Source organism: Coregonus lavaretus, assembly GCF_964263955.1.
Source record: "Coregonus lavaretus genome assembly, chromosome: 9".
Taxonomy (NCBI): Eukaryota; Metazoa; Chordata; class Actinopteri; order Salmoniformes; family Salmonidae; genus Coregonus; species Coregonus lavaretus.
The window spans coordinates 24,072,651-24,086,299 of NC_139996.1; the positions used below are offsets into that span (position 1 = coordinate 24,072,651).

The 13,649-nt window shown below is 42.6% G+C and overlaps 1 protein-coding gene across 1 annotated transcript; it reads left to right on the forward strand.

The window, feature by feature from the left end:
• Positions 1 to 3,517: 3,517 nt before the first annotated feature.
• On the forward strand, positions 3,518 to 9,396 carry LOC311134596 (interferon regulatory factor 7-like; the record flags this gene model as incomplete). The annotated part of the gene is made up of 10 exons (XM_084168330.1): positions 3,518 to 3,557; positions 3,919 to 4,075; positions 4,337 to 4,508; positions 4,655 to 4,758; positions 4,933 to 4,984; positions 5,136 to 5,291; positions 7,051 to 7,256; positions 8,427 to 8,628; positions 8,797 to 8,912; positions 9,226 to 9,396. The coding sequence occupies exons 1-10, from the start codon at positions 3,520 to 3,522 to the stop codon at positions 9,394 to 9,396; spliced, it is 1,374 nt and encodes a 457-aa protein (XP_084024456.1). The 5' UTR covers positions 3,518 to 3,519.
• Between the last annotated feature and the right edge of the window lie 4,253 nt (positions 9,397 to 13,649).

A 13,649-nucleotide genomic window follows, 5' to 3' on the forward strand; every position in this document is an offset into this window, starting at 1 on the left:
GGAGCGTCCAGTTATTTTCAGGTCTCTCCAGAGATGTTCGATCAGGTTCAAGTCCGGGCTCTGGCTGGGCCACTCAAGGACATTCAGAGACTTGTCCCGAAGCCACTCCTGCGTTGTCTTGGCTGTGTGCTTAGGGTCGTGATTCTGTTGGAATGTGAACCTTCGCCCCAGTCTGAGGTCCTGAGCGCTCTCTGTACTTTGCTCCGTTCATCTTTCCCTTGATCCTGACTAGTCTCCCAGTCCCTGCCGCTGAAAAACATCCCCACAGCATGATGCTGACACCAACATGCTTCACCGTAGGGATGGTATTGGCCAGGTGATGAGCGATGCCTGGTTTCCTCCAGACGTGACACTTGGCATTCAGGCCAAATAGTTCAATCTTGGTTTCATCAGACCAGAGGATCTTGTTTCTCATGGTCTGAGAGTCCTTTAGGTGCCTTTTGGCAAACTCTAAGCGGGCTATCATGTGCCTTTTACTGAGATGGTTGTCCTTCTGGAAAGTTCTCCCATCTCCCCAGAGGAACTCTGGAGCTCTGTCAGAGTGACCATCGGGTTCTTGGTCACCTCCCTGACCAATGCCCTTCTCCCCCGATTGCTCAGTTTGGCCGGGCGGCCAGCACTAGGAAGTGTCTTGGTGGTTCTAAACTTCTTCCATTGAAGAATGATGGAGGCCACTGTGTTCTTGGGGACCTTCAATGCTGCAGAACTTTTTTAGTACCCTTCCCCAGATCAATGCCTCGACACAATCCTGTCTCGGAGCTCTACGGACAATTCCTTCGACCTCATGGCTTGGTTTTTGCTCTGACATGCACTGTCAACTGTGGGACCTTATATAGACAGGTGTGATGATGATCAATGGAAACCGGATACACCTGAGCATAATTTCGAGTCTCATAGCAAAGGGTCTGAATACTTGACTTATATTTGTTTTTTATTTTAAATAAATTTGCAAAAATGTCTAAAAACCTGTTTTTGCTTTGTCATTATGGGGTATTGTGTGTAGATTGATGAGGGAAAAAAGTAATTTAATAAATGTTAGAATAAGGCTGTAACGTAACAAAATGTGGAAAAAGTGAAGGGGTCTTAATACTTTCCGAATGCACTGTAGATCCCTGATACAATCACTCAAAGTTTTCTAGTTGCATTTTAAAGGGCATTTGTTTTGTAGATCATGCCTGTAATCCCCTGAAGTTCCCTGGTTTATGGATGCATTGTGCAATATGAAAGCAATGAAAGGACCAACAGAATAGTGACTACAGTTGACATGGGTTAAAATGCTAACAAAGCAACAAAGCAGTCTGGCTAGTTTTCCGTAGAGGAATTTCCACTCATGGATATTCATTTACATAAGACACACATCTGCATGAAATTCTAAAGAAACCACTTAAATGGAATGTTACAGGTGTACAGAAGTGAGTAAATGTAGTCTTACTGATGATTTTGATACATTATAATTAGCCTACATGTTTTCCCAAACCCAGTCCCAAATCAATTCATATCTAGGTATAAATACCTAAAACAAAACTCCAGAACAAGGTGGATGAAATTTCAGCTTCAGTGAGGCTTTCAGCCTGTTGTCAAAAGAGTCAGATTGACTTCATAAATATTTGACTTCATAAATATTTGCTACACATCCTGTTATCTTGACCCTGACACAGTTTGATTGCCAACTTCAGTGTGAGAGAAAAATGGCCTACTTTGTTTGTTTCATCATCAGTTGGTGACAAGATTATTTCGCAGAATAACTTACGCTTTCAGATTGGCGTTTGTCGCCATTATTACACCAAACCAAGTTGGTTACACATACAGTACCAGTCAAAAGTTTTGACACACCTACTCATTCCAGGGTTTTTCTTTATTTTTACTATTTTCTACATTGTAGAATAATAGTGAAGACATCAAAACTATGAAATAACACACATGGAATCATGTAGTAACCAAAAAAGTTATATTTCAGATTCTTCAAAGTAGCCACCCTTTGTCTTGATGACAGCTTTGCACACTCTTGGCATTCTCTCAACTACCTTCATGAGGCAGTCACCTGGAATGCATTTCAATTAACAGGTGTGCCTTCTAAAAAGTTAATTTGTGGAATTTCTTTCCTTCTTAATGTGTTTGAGCCAATCAGTTGTGTTGTGACAAGGCAGGGGGAGGGTATACAGAAAATAGCCCTATTTGGTAAAAGACCAAGTCCATATTATGGCAAGAACAGCTCAAATAAGCAAAGAGAAACGACAGTCCATCATTACTTTAAGACATGAAGGTCAGTCAATCCAGAACATTTCAAGAACTTTGAAAGTTTCTTCAAGTGCAGTCACAAAAACCATCAAGCGCTATGATGAAACTGGCTCTCATGAGCACCGCCACAGGAAAGGAAGACCCAGAGTTACCTCTGCTGCAGAGGATAAGTTCATTAGAGTTCACTGCACCTCAGATTGCACCCAAATAAATGCTTCACAGAGTTCAGGTAACAGACACATCTCAACATCAACTGTTCAGAGGAGACTGTGTGAATCAGGCCGTCATGGTCGAATTGCTGCAAAGAAACCACTACTAAAGGACACCAATAAGAAAAAGAGACTTGCTTGGTGCCAAGAAACACAAGCAATGGACATTAGACCGGTGGAAATCTGTCCTTTGGTCTGAAGTGTCCAAATTTTAGATTTTTGGTTCCAACCGCTGTGTCTTTGTGAGACGCAGAGTAGTTGAACGGATGATCTCCACATGTGTGGTTCCCACCGTGAAGGGTGTGGGGGTGTGGGGGTGCTTTGCTGGTGACACTGTCAGAGATTTATTTAGAATTCAAGGCACACTTAACCAGCATGGCTACCACACCATTCGGCAGCGATACGCCATCCCATCTGGTTTGCGCTTTGTGGGACTATCATTTGTTTTTCAACAGGACAATGACGGGCTATTTGACCAAGAAGGAGAGTGATGGAGCACTGCATCAGATGACTTGGCCTCCGCAATCACCCGACCTCAACCCAATTGAGATGGTTTGGAATGAGTTGGACTGCAGAGTGAAGGAAAAGCAGCCAACAAGTGCTCAGCATATGTGGGAACTCCTTCAAGACTGTTGGAAAAGCATTCCAGGTGAAGCTGGTTGAGAGCATGCCAAGAGTGTGCAAAGCTGTCATAGGCAAAGGGTGGCTACTTTGAAGAATCTAAAATCTAAAATATATTTTGATTTGTTTAACAATTTTTGGGTTACTACATGATTCCATATGTGTTATTTCATAGTTTTGATGTCTTCACTATTATTCTACAATGTAGAAAATAGTACAAATAAAGATAAACCCTTGAATGAGTAGGTGTGTCCTAACTTTTGACTGGTACTGTACATGCATTTTAATATTAAAGTACCGTCTGAAATACCTAATTAAATTAATCTCCTCCTCCTCTCTGTCCAAGAGAACTCCCTCTATCTGACATCATGACGCCTATAAAACCCTTGTGCCCAGCAATGTACCTGAAAACAATTAGAAGAACACTTGCATAGTAGTACACTTCCATTGTATGACAGAAGTACGCGGCTCAGCATTAAAGATGCAAAGGTAATATTTTTCATATTTGCACGTAAGGTAAACAGATATGTTCTCGCAATCTGCAGACTAGAAGGCTAGTTGTAGTTACTGATAACAGTTACTGTAAAAAGGAGTTCGGAATGGATATTCCAATGAGCTCGGCTATGCTTACTAGTGATTGTAGTGTGCTTCTACTGTAAAAACATTGGTACCCTACGGATTGAATTGATTGTTGCGGGTATAGTGCAATGGTACAGTCTCTCTCCCTCTCTCCTTTTTCTCTGTCTGTGAAATTAAGAAGTGCTCTTCCATTGACAATTCGCTCAACAATGTTGCAGCTACTGCCTCTCTTTTCTGAAGTATGTATCTGCTTCCTCCCTGTATGTTCCAGCCGCAAGCCCAAACCTCAGTTTGCCGACTGGCTGATAGAACAGGTGTTGACCGGGCAATACGCCGGTTTGTGCTTTGTGGACAACAACAAGTTCAGAGTTCCGTGGAAACACATCTCTAGGAAGGACTGCTGCGAGGACGACAGTAAAATATTCAGGGTAAGGAATAGGCTTACATTGTGGAAGGTTGTGTTTTGAAGAGATTCAAGGAAATAGAGGGTGTGGTTTGATTGCAAACTGCACGTCATGAGTCATGATATTGTAATGTTATACAAATCTATCATAAACTTGTTATGACACTTCAATTAGCCTTTCATCATTGTTATGTTGACAGGTTTGGTCAGTTGGCATGGCATTATTTTGCCTCCTAGCTACAGGATATTGCAGAAATTAAACTCCCAAATTCTTTGGTGGTTACAGGCATGGGCAGTGGTCAGTGGTAAAATCAACACGCATCCCAATGACAAGGCAAAGTGGAAGGCTAACTTTCGCAGTGTACTGAACAACCTGACCAAGCGTTTCATGATGGTGGAAGACCACTCCAAGGACTCAGACGACCCCCATAAAGTCTACCTGATTATCAACAATGAGTGTATGATCACTATGGCTTGTGTAATGTATCTAAAGTGTCACAAGACTGTGTTAGCCCACTGAGCTAAAGCCTAGACATTAGCTCAGGTAGCCAACGCAAGTCTCCTCTTGCCCCAACTTTAATTTGATTAGGTATTCTTGTTACAGATAACTATAAGAGCCCGCACATAGAGGAAATTGCTGTGGAGGACTATGACATTGACATCTACAGCTCTCTCACTTCTACAGGCTACACCCCCCCAGGAATGGAGGTACAGTCATGTTAAATCTATATTGAACTAGGAGCTGGTTGTCCAATTCTGCCCTCCTAGAAAGCACTATTCTATTCTATCTATTCTGTTATATTCTGACTTGTTCAGTCTTTTTTGAGGACAAATTAATGTCAAACCATTTCAAATCTGTGAATGTATTTTTTCTCCAAACAGCATGATGATCTACTCAAGCTTGTGGACACGTTAGACCTGAACCAACATACTGGTACAGCACACCTCTCCACCTGCAGAAAGTCAACCCCTTACAATGGCTTGTTTAATACTCACACACAAAAACATTTTTTTTTTCTGGAGAAAGCTTTCTAATGAGATAAGAAACCAATTTTCTCAAATCTCCCTTTTTTTCTTCTCCACAGAGGAGCAGCAGTGGGCAGAGAACTATATACACACACACCACCCAGTGGTACCAGAAGACTGCTACCCCTTCCAGCCTCTAACAGAGCCTCAGCCAGTCTCCCAGATCCACTCAACACCACCTGTCCCAGTAGCAGTACAGCAGCCAGACTACCACAGTATGCAAGGTCCATACATCCACAAGTCAATAAAAAAGGAAAAATACATACAGTGGGGAAAAAAGTATTTAGTCAGCCACCAATTGTGTAAGTTCTCCCACTTAAAAAGATGAGAGAGGCCTGTAATTTTCATCATAGGTACACGTCAACTATGACAGACAAAATGAGGGAAAAAAATCCAGAAAATCACATTGTAGGATTTTTAATGAATTTATTTGCAAATTATGGTGGAAAATAAGTATTTGGTCAATAACAAAAGTTTCTCAATACTTTGTTATATACCCTTTGTTGGCAATGACACAGGTCAAACGTTTTCTGTAAGTCTTCACAAGGTTTTCACACACTGTTGCTGGTATTTTGGCCCATTCCTCCATGCAGATCTCCTCTAGAGCAGTGATGTTTTGGGGCTGTCGCTGGGCAACACGGACTTTCAACTCCCTCCAAAGATTTTCTATGGGGTTGAGATCTGGAGACTGGCTAGGCCACTCCAGGACCTTGAAATGCTTCTTACGAAGCCACTCCTTCGTTGCCCGGGCGGTGTGTTTGGGATCATTGTCGTGCTGAAAGACCCAGCCACGTTTCATCTTCAATGCCCTTGCTGATGGAAGGAGGTTTTCACTCAAAATCTCACGATACATGGCCCCATTCATTCGTCCTGGTCCCTTTGCAGAAAAACAGCCCCAAAGCATGATGTTTCCACCCCCATGCTTCACAGTAGGTATTGTGTTCTTTGGATGCAACTCAGCATTCTTTGTCCTCCAAACACGACGAGTTGAGTTTTTACCAAAAAGTTCTATTTTGGTTTCATCTGACCATATGACATTCTCCCAATCCTCTTCTGGATCATCCAAATGCACTCTAGCAAACTTCAGACGGGCCTGGACATGTACTGGCTTAAGCAGGGGGACACGTCTTGCACTGCAGGATTTGAGTCCCTGGCGGCGTAGTGTGTTACTGATGGTAGGCTTTGTTACTTTGGTCCCAGCTCTCTGCAGGTCATTCACTAGGTCCCCCCGTGTGGTTCTGGGATTTTTGCTCACCGTTCTTGTGATCATTTTGACCCCACGGGGTGAGATCTTGCCCCAGATCGAGGGAGATTATCAGTGGTCTTGTATGTCTTCCATTTCCTAATAATTGCTCCCACAGTTGATTTCTTCAAACCAAGCTGCTTACCTATTGCAGATTCAGTCTTCCCAGCCTGGTGCAGGTCTACAATTTTGTTTCTGGTGTCCTTTGACAGCTCTTTGGTCTTGGCCATAGTGGAGTTTGGAGTGTGACTGTTTGAGGTTGTGGACAGGTGTCTTTTATACTGATAACAAGTTCAAACAGGTGCCATTAATACAGGTAGTGAGTGGAGGACAGAGGAGCCTCTTAAAGAAGAAGTTACAGGTCTGTGAGAGCCAGAAATCTTGCTTGTTTGTAGGTGACCAAATACTTATTTTCCACCATAATTTGCAAATAAATTCATAAAAAATCCTACAATGTGATTTTCTGGATTTTTTTCCTCAATTTGTCTGTCATAGTTGACGTGTACCTATGATGAAAATTACAGGCCTCTCTCATCTTTTTAAGTGGGAGAACTTGCACAATTGGTGGCTGACTAAATACTTTTTTCCCCCACTGTACATACAACTTGTTGTTATTGTGTAAATACCTTTTTACCATGTAGTTCTAATCATTTCTGTACTGTAAAATAAAGTGCACTTCAGTCATGTAGTAAAATGTGACCTATTTGAAGACTTCTCCCATCTCCCCACAGTGAACCAGGATGCCCTGCTCAACCTGCCTGCTGCCCAGCCGTCTCTCTTGGACCTGGAGATCACCATCTCCTACAGGAGGAGAGAGATGCTGAAGACCCAGGTGTCAGGCCCCAGGGTTCAGCTCCACTACCAGTGTGATGCCCCTGAGCCCAACGCCCAGACCCTCTGCTTCCCAAGCACTGACGGCCTGCTAGACCACAAACAGGTAGGGGTGCTGCTACTACATTTACATTTACGTCATTTAGCAGACGCTCTTATCCAGAGCGACTTACAAATTGGTGCATTCACCTTATAGCCAGTGGGATAACACTTTACAATATGTATTTTTTCTTTTTTCTTTTTTTGGGGGGTGGGGTAAGGGGGGGTAGAAGGATTACTTTATCCTATCCCAGGTATTCCTTAAAGAGGTGGGGTTTCAAGTGTCTCCGGAAGGTGGTGAGTGACTCCGCTGTCCTGGCGTCGTGAGGGAGCTTGTTCCACCATTGGGGTGCCAGAGCAGCAAACAGTTTTGACTGGGCTGAGCGGGAACTGTGCTTCCGCAGAGGTAGGGGGGCCAGCAGGCCAGAGGTGGATGAACGCAATGCCCTCGTTTGGGTGTAGGGACTGATCAGAGCCTGAAGGTACGGAGGTGCCATTCCCCTCACAGCTCCGTAGGCAAGGACCATGGTCTTGTAGCAGATGCGAGCTTCAACTGGAAGCCAGTGGAGTGTGCGGAGGAGCGGGGTGACGTGAGAGAACTTGGGAAGGTTGAACACCAGACGGGCTGCGGCATTCTGGATGAGTTGTAGGGGTTTAATGGCACAGGCAGGGAGCCCAGCCAACAGCGAGTTGCAGTAATCCAGACGGGAGATGACAAGTGCCTGGATTAGGACCTGTGCCGCTTCCTGTGTAAGGCAGTGTCGTACTCTCCGAATGTTGTAGAGCATGAACCTACAGGATCGGGTCACCGCCTTGATGTTAGCGGAGAACGACAGGGTGTTTTCCAGGGTCACGCCAAGGCTCTTCGCACTCTGGGAGGAGGACACAATGGAGTTGTCAACCGTGATGGTGAGATCATGGAACGGGCAGTCCTTCCCCGGGAGGAAGAGCAGCTCCGTCTTGCAGAGGTTCAGCTTGAGGTGGTGATCCGTCATCCACACTGATATGTCTGCCAGACATGCAGAGATGCTATATGGCGTTCTGTGTACATACCTGTGGTTTTCGAATGTGTGTCTTTGTTGGATGCAAGTGAAACTGACTGGTCATTCACTAGCAATGCACATAGCATTAAGAAACACTATCAACAAGTCTTAGCAACATTTTTTTTTCAACAATTTTTTAAATCCCAGACTAACTTCTCTGTACCTCTTTGTTCCTCTGCCTCCATTTCCACCAGATTGAATACACCAACCGCATCCTAGGGAGCGTCCAAAGGGGTCTTCTCCTGGAGATACGAAATACGGGTATCTATGGTTACCGGCAGGACAAATGCCATGTGTTCTCCAGTACTAGTGACCCCAGAGAGGCACACCCTGAACCCAGGAAGATGCCCCAAAATGAAATGGTACAACTGTTGAGCTTCGACAAGTACATGAGTGGTAAGTTTGGCTCACTGGATTACACAAAGACCATGAAGACAGCTATGAAGAATAAGCTCAGACACACACACACACCTCTCAGAGATAGACACAAATCACTATCAGTATAATGCTAACCTCTGTCCATTTGTCTAATGTCAGTGTTTTGACATCCATTAACCCTTTTAGAGCTGATAGCATTTAAGGAGAACAGAGGAGGCTCTCCTGACTATACCATCCACATGTGCTTTGGAGAGAAGTTCCCAGACGGAAAACCCCTGGAGAAGAAACTCATCATTGTCAAGGTAAAACCATCTCTCTCATGAGCTTCAACCATCATTGTTGGTTAAGGGCTTGTAAGCAAGTATTTCACTGTAAGGTCTACACCTGTTGTATTCGGCGCATGTGGCAAATAACATTTGATTTGATTTGAACAGCCAGCTTAGAGTAACGTAGAACAAATTGGTTATGAACTAATATTTATTGCGTGTAATCTAATGCAATTACTGCATATGCAATTTTTTGAAATAATCTCTTCTGTCTCTAATGCTTTTCCTCTCCCTACCACTCCACTTTCCTCTCATCCCACCTTCTCTCCGTTTCCCCCTCGCTTCCCAGGTGGTTCCCTTGATCTGTCGTCACTTCCACGAGGTGGCCCAGGGGGAGGGGGCGTCTTCCCTCCAGAACGACAACATCAGCCTGCAGATCTCCCACCACAACAGCCTGATGGAGCTTATCAGTGCCACCTGGCTCGACGGCCCAGAGCACACCATGGAGCAATACTTCTAGACCACAAATCGTACCACATCCCCACCCAGCCACTTAACCCCGATCTAGGATTGATACCACATCCCCAACCACCTAGCCTATCTAGGACTCGTACTAAATAGGCCTCTGGGTCTGTCCCAATCATGCACTTTGGGCCTATCCCAAGTCGGTCCTTTGGTTGTGTCCCTAACCCTTGTGTCGCTAACCCTGGTTGTGTTACTTTACTCCACTTCTAGACTAGGACTGGTATCTAATAGACCACAGCTAGGTCTTGTTTATTTGACTGGTCCATTACTCTACTGATTAGCTATATCACTCATTTAATCTTCCCTCAGGAAAGACATTTTTACAAAAAGTATACATTACCAGTCAAAGGTTTGGACACACCTACTCATTCAAGGGTTTTTCTTTATTTTTACATTTTTTTTATATTGTAGAATAATAGTGAAGACATCGAAACTATGAAAAAAGTGTTAAACAAATCAAAATATATTGTATATTTGAGATTCTTCAAAAAGCAACCCTTTGCCTTGATGACAGCTTGCACACTCTTGGCATTCTCTAAACCAGCTTCATGAGGTAGTCACATGGAATGCATTTCAATTAACAGGTGCCTTCTAAAAAGTTAATTTGTGGAATTTATGTCCTTCTTAATGCGTTTGAGCCAATCAGTTGTGTTGTGACAAGGTAGGGGGGAATACAGAAGATGGCCCTATTTGGTAAAATGCCAAGTCCATATTATGGCAAGAACAGCTCAAATAAGCAAAGAAAAACGACAGTCCATCATTACTTTAAGACATGAAGGTCAGTCAATACGGAATATTTCAAGAACTTTGACAGTTTCTTCAACTGCAGTCGCAAAAATCATCAAGCGCTATGAGGAAACTGGCTCTCATGAGGACCGCCACAGGAATGGAAGACCCAGAGTTACCTCTGCTGCAGAGGATAAGTTCATTAGAGTTACCAGCCCAAATAAATGCTTCACAGTTCTAGTAACATACACATCTCAATATCAACTGTTCAGAGGGGACTGTGTGAATCAGGCCTTCATGGTCGAATTGCTGCAAAGAAACCACTACTAAAGGACACCAATAAGAAGAAGAGACCTGCTTGGGCCAAGAAACACGAGCAATGGACATTAGACCGGTGGAAATGTGTCCTTTGGTCTGGAGTCCAAATTGGAGATTTTTGGTTCCAACCGCTGTGTCTTTGTGAGACGCGTTATGGGTGAACGGATGATCTCCGCATGTGTAGTTCCCGCCGTAAAGCATGGAGGAGGAGGTGTTATGGTGTGGGGGTGCTTCGCTGGTGACACTGTGATTTATTTAGAATTCAAGGCACACTTAACCAGCATGGCTACCACAGCATTCTGCGGCGATACGCCATCCCATCTGGTTTGGGCTTAGTGGGACTATCATTTGTTTTTCAACAGGACAATGACCCAACACACCTCCGGGCTGAGTAAGGGCTATTTTACCAAGAAGGAGAGTGATGGAGTGCTGCATCAGATGACCTGGCCTCCACAATCCCCCGACCTCAACCCAATTGAGATGGTTTGGGATGAGTCGGACGACAGAGTGAAGGAAAAGCAGCCAACAAGTGCTCAGCATATGTGGGAACTCCTTCAAGCTTCCAAGTGAAGCTGGCTGAGAGAATGCCAAGAGTGTGCACAGCTGTCATCAAGGCAAAGGGTGGCTAGTTGAAGAATCTCAAATATAAAATATATTTTGATTTGTTTAACACTTTTTTGGTTACTACATGATTCCATATGTGTTTTGTCATAGTTTTGATGTCTTCACGATTATTCTACAATGTAAAAAATAGTACAAATAAAGAAAAACCCTTGAATGAGTAGGTGTCCAAACTTTTGACTGGTACTGTATATTATGTAATTAATTGTAAATTATCTGATCTGTAATTATATGTACAATTCAAATGTGTAGATCTTTGAAAGTCAGACAAATGTTGATAGTGTTAGATTATTCTGATCTGAATCTATGTGTCATATTTCTATCAATGTGTCATGCACTAGGAGAGGCCATCCTCTTGTTAGGTTAACAGAGAATATGACATTGTAACTGTTTTATTACTGTTTTACAACTGTTTGTGGGATAGGTATTTTATAAGTGAAAATCCAATCACTGTCTCAGCCTGTCTGTATTGAGTGTCTCATTTAGTGGTATGTTCTCTTCTACTGAATAATTCCCCACTTCTGTCCCTATGAGTCACACTTTAAACCTGTCTAGGTCACTCAATCCTTCAGTCTGTGTTCTCTATTATTATTTTGTCTTGAAAAACTTGTTTTATTGTACTGAAACTGAGCAAACAACTATTTTATTGTCATTGAACAGTAAATTGTATAGTATGCAAAATAGGACCAATAAACACTGTTTATTAGGTAAACCTGGTCTATCCCTCGTTTCCTTACATTAGTTTACATTTACATGACATGACAACTGCCTCTATCTCAGTGCAATCTCTACAACACAGAACAGGAAATGACCCAGTTAGTTATGGAATGTTTACTGTTGAATTCTTACTTTAGTACTGTATGTCATCATGCCCCCTAACTAGCGTCTAGGAACATACAGAGAAGGAACTGCCAGATGCGTCATAATAGCCCAGAAGTAAAGCCACACTAGGAGCCACATTCGAAACGGAAAGAATCGCATTAAAACACAATTTAAATGTATTTTCGGAAGGGCTGTGGTCACCATTCATGTAATACAGAAAATATGTACATCAGACGGTATTGTGGAGCAAAGTATTTCATAGTAATTCACAGGTATATTATTTTCCCATTTCAATCTCATAGCAACCCTTTGCTTGGCGTGACTGTTATGGGAAGAGCAGACCATTCGATCTGCCCTTAAATATTTTGATATGAAACCTGGAATTAAAATGTAAGAGGACCAGTGCTTCTATAGTGAAACAAATCTCACATCTGTGCAGTTTGCGAGCGATGTTGTTAGGCTACATTGTATCATTGTTTCTTCTTCAGAGCAACAACATCATTTCAATTCACCGAGACATCCACAAGTTCTTCACGTTTAGCACTATATCCACAATTTTTTTAATGAATTCGATGATGATGATGATGATGATGATGAAAGGGGTGATTGAATGTACTCTGAACAAAAATATAATCTCAACATGCAACAATTTCAAAGATTTTACTGAGTTACAGTTCGTATAAGGAAATCAGTCAAATAAAATAAATTCATTAGGCCCTAATGTATGGATTTCACATGACTGGGCAGGGGTGTAGCCCACAGGGGAGCCAGGCCCAGCCAATCAGAATTAGTTTTTCCCCACAAAAGCGCTTTATTACAGACATAAATACTCCTCAGCAACCCCCCCCCCCCCTTATCTAACCATACCAAACGTAACATATCATACTACTTAGAGTGTCCCGGATTTACATTTACTATGTTACGTCTAGTCTATGAGACCAGGCTGCCCGGCTCCATGTATTCAATGCATTCGATTTCAAATGTGGCTCCCAGCGCGCCTATTATGACGCATCTGGCAGTTCCTACTCTGTATGTTCCTAGGCTAGCGTGTAGTGATACTGGTGTATCATAAAAACAGCCTTATCATAGAAGTTATTGTCAAAGGTTACTCTGTCTAACAAAGATGGTATCATGTTCACCAGTGCTGTTGCAAACATGCTGCAAGTCAAGTGTGTTCCCTTAGCTAGAGAATATGCTGAAAATGGACCAACTGTATTGAACACTGGTTTAATCTAGGAATGCCATCACTTCGCAAGCAGAGATTTCCACTGCTAGTAGTAGTCACTAGTCAGTCACTGGTCTGTTTTAGTCACTGCACTTTTATGAAGTAATGCTGTCTTGTCATAGCACAGTAGCTTGGTAAAAGTGATAATGCTTAACTTATGTAACACTTTCTAGGGTAAGTGAAGGGTGTTTGGACAAAGACACTTGTTTGGTAGGGTTGAATTTGTTGTAACCTTGTATGAACACTGAAGCAAGCATTTAAAGATATTCTATAATTACTTTAGATAAAAGCTTTGAGACACCAAAATAATACCCTGGGAATTATAAAACAGTATATGCCATTTAGCAGACACTTTTATCCAAAGCAATTCACAGTCATGCATGTATACATGTTTTACGTATGGGGGTCCTGGGAATCTAACTCACTATCCTGGCATTGCAAACGCCATGCTTTACCAACTGAGCTACAGAGCGCCACTTATCTTTAAAAAATGATATTTTATAATAGGACTTTTGAGAATTAAAATAAGAAATCAC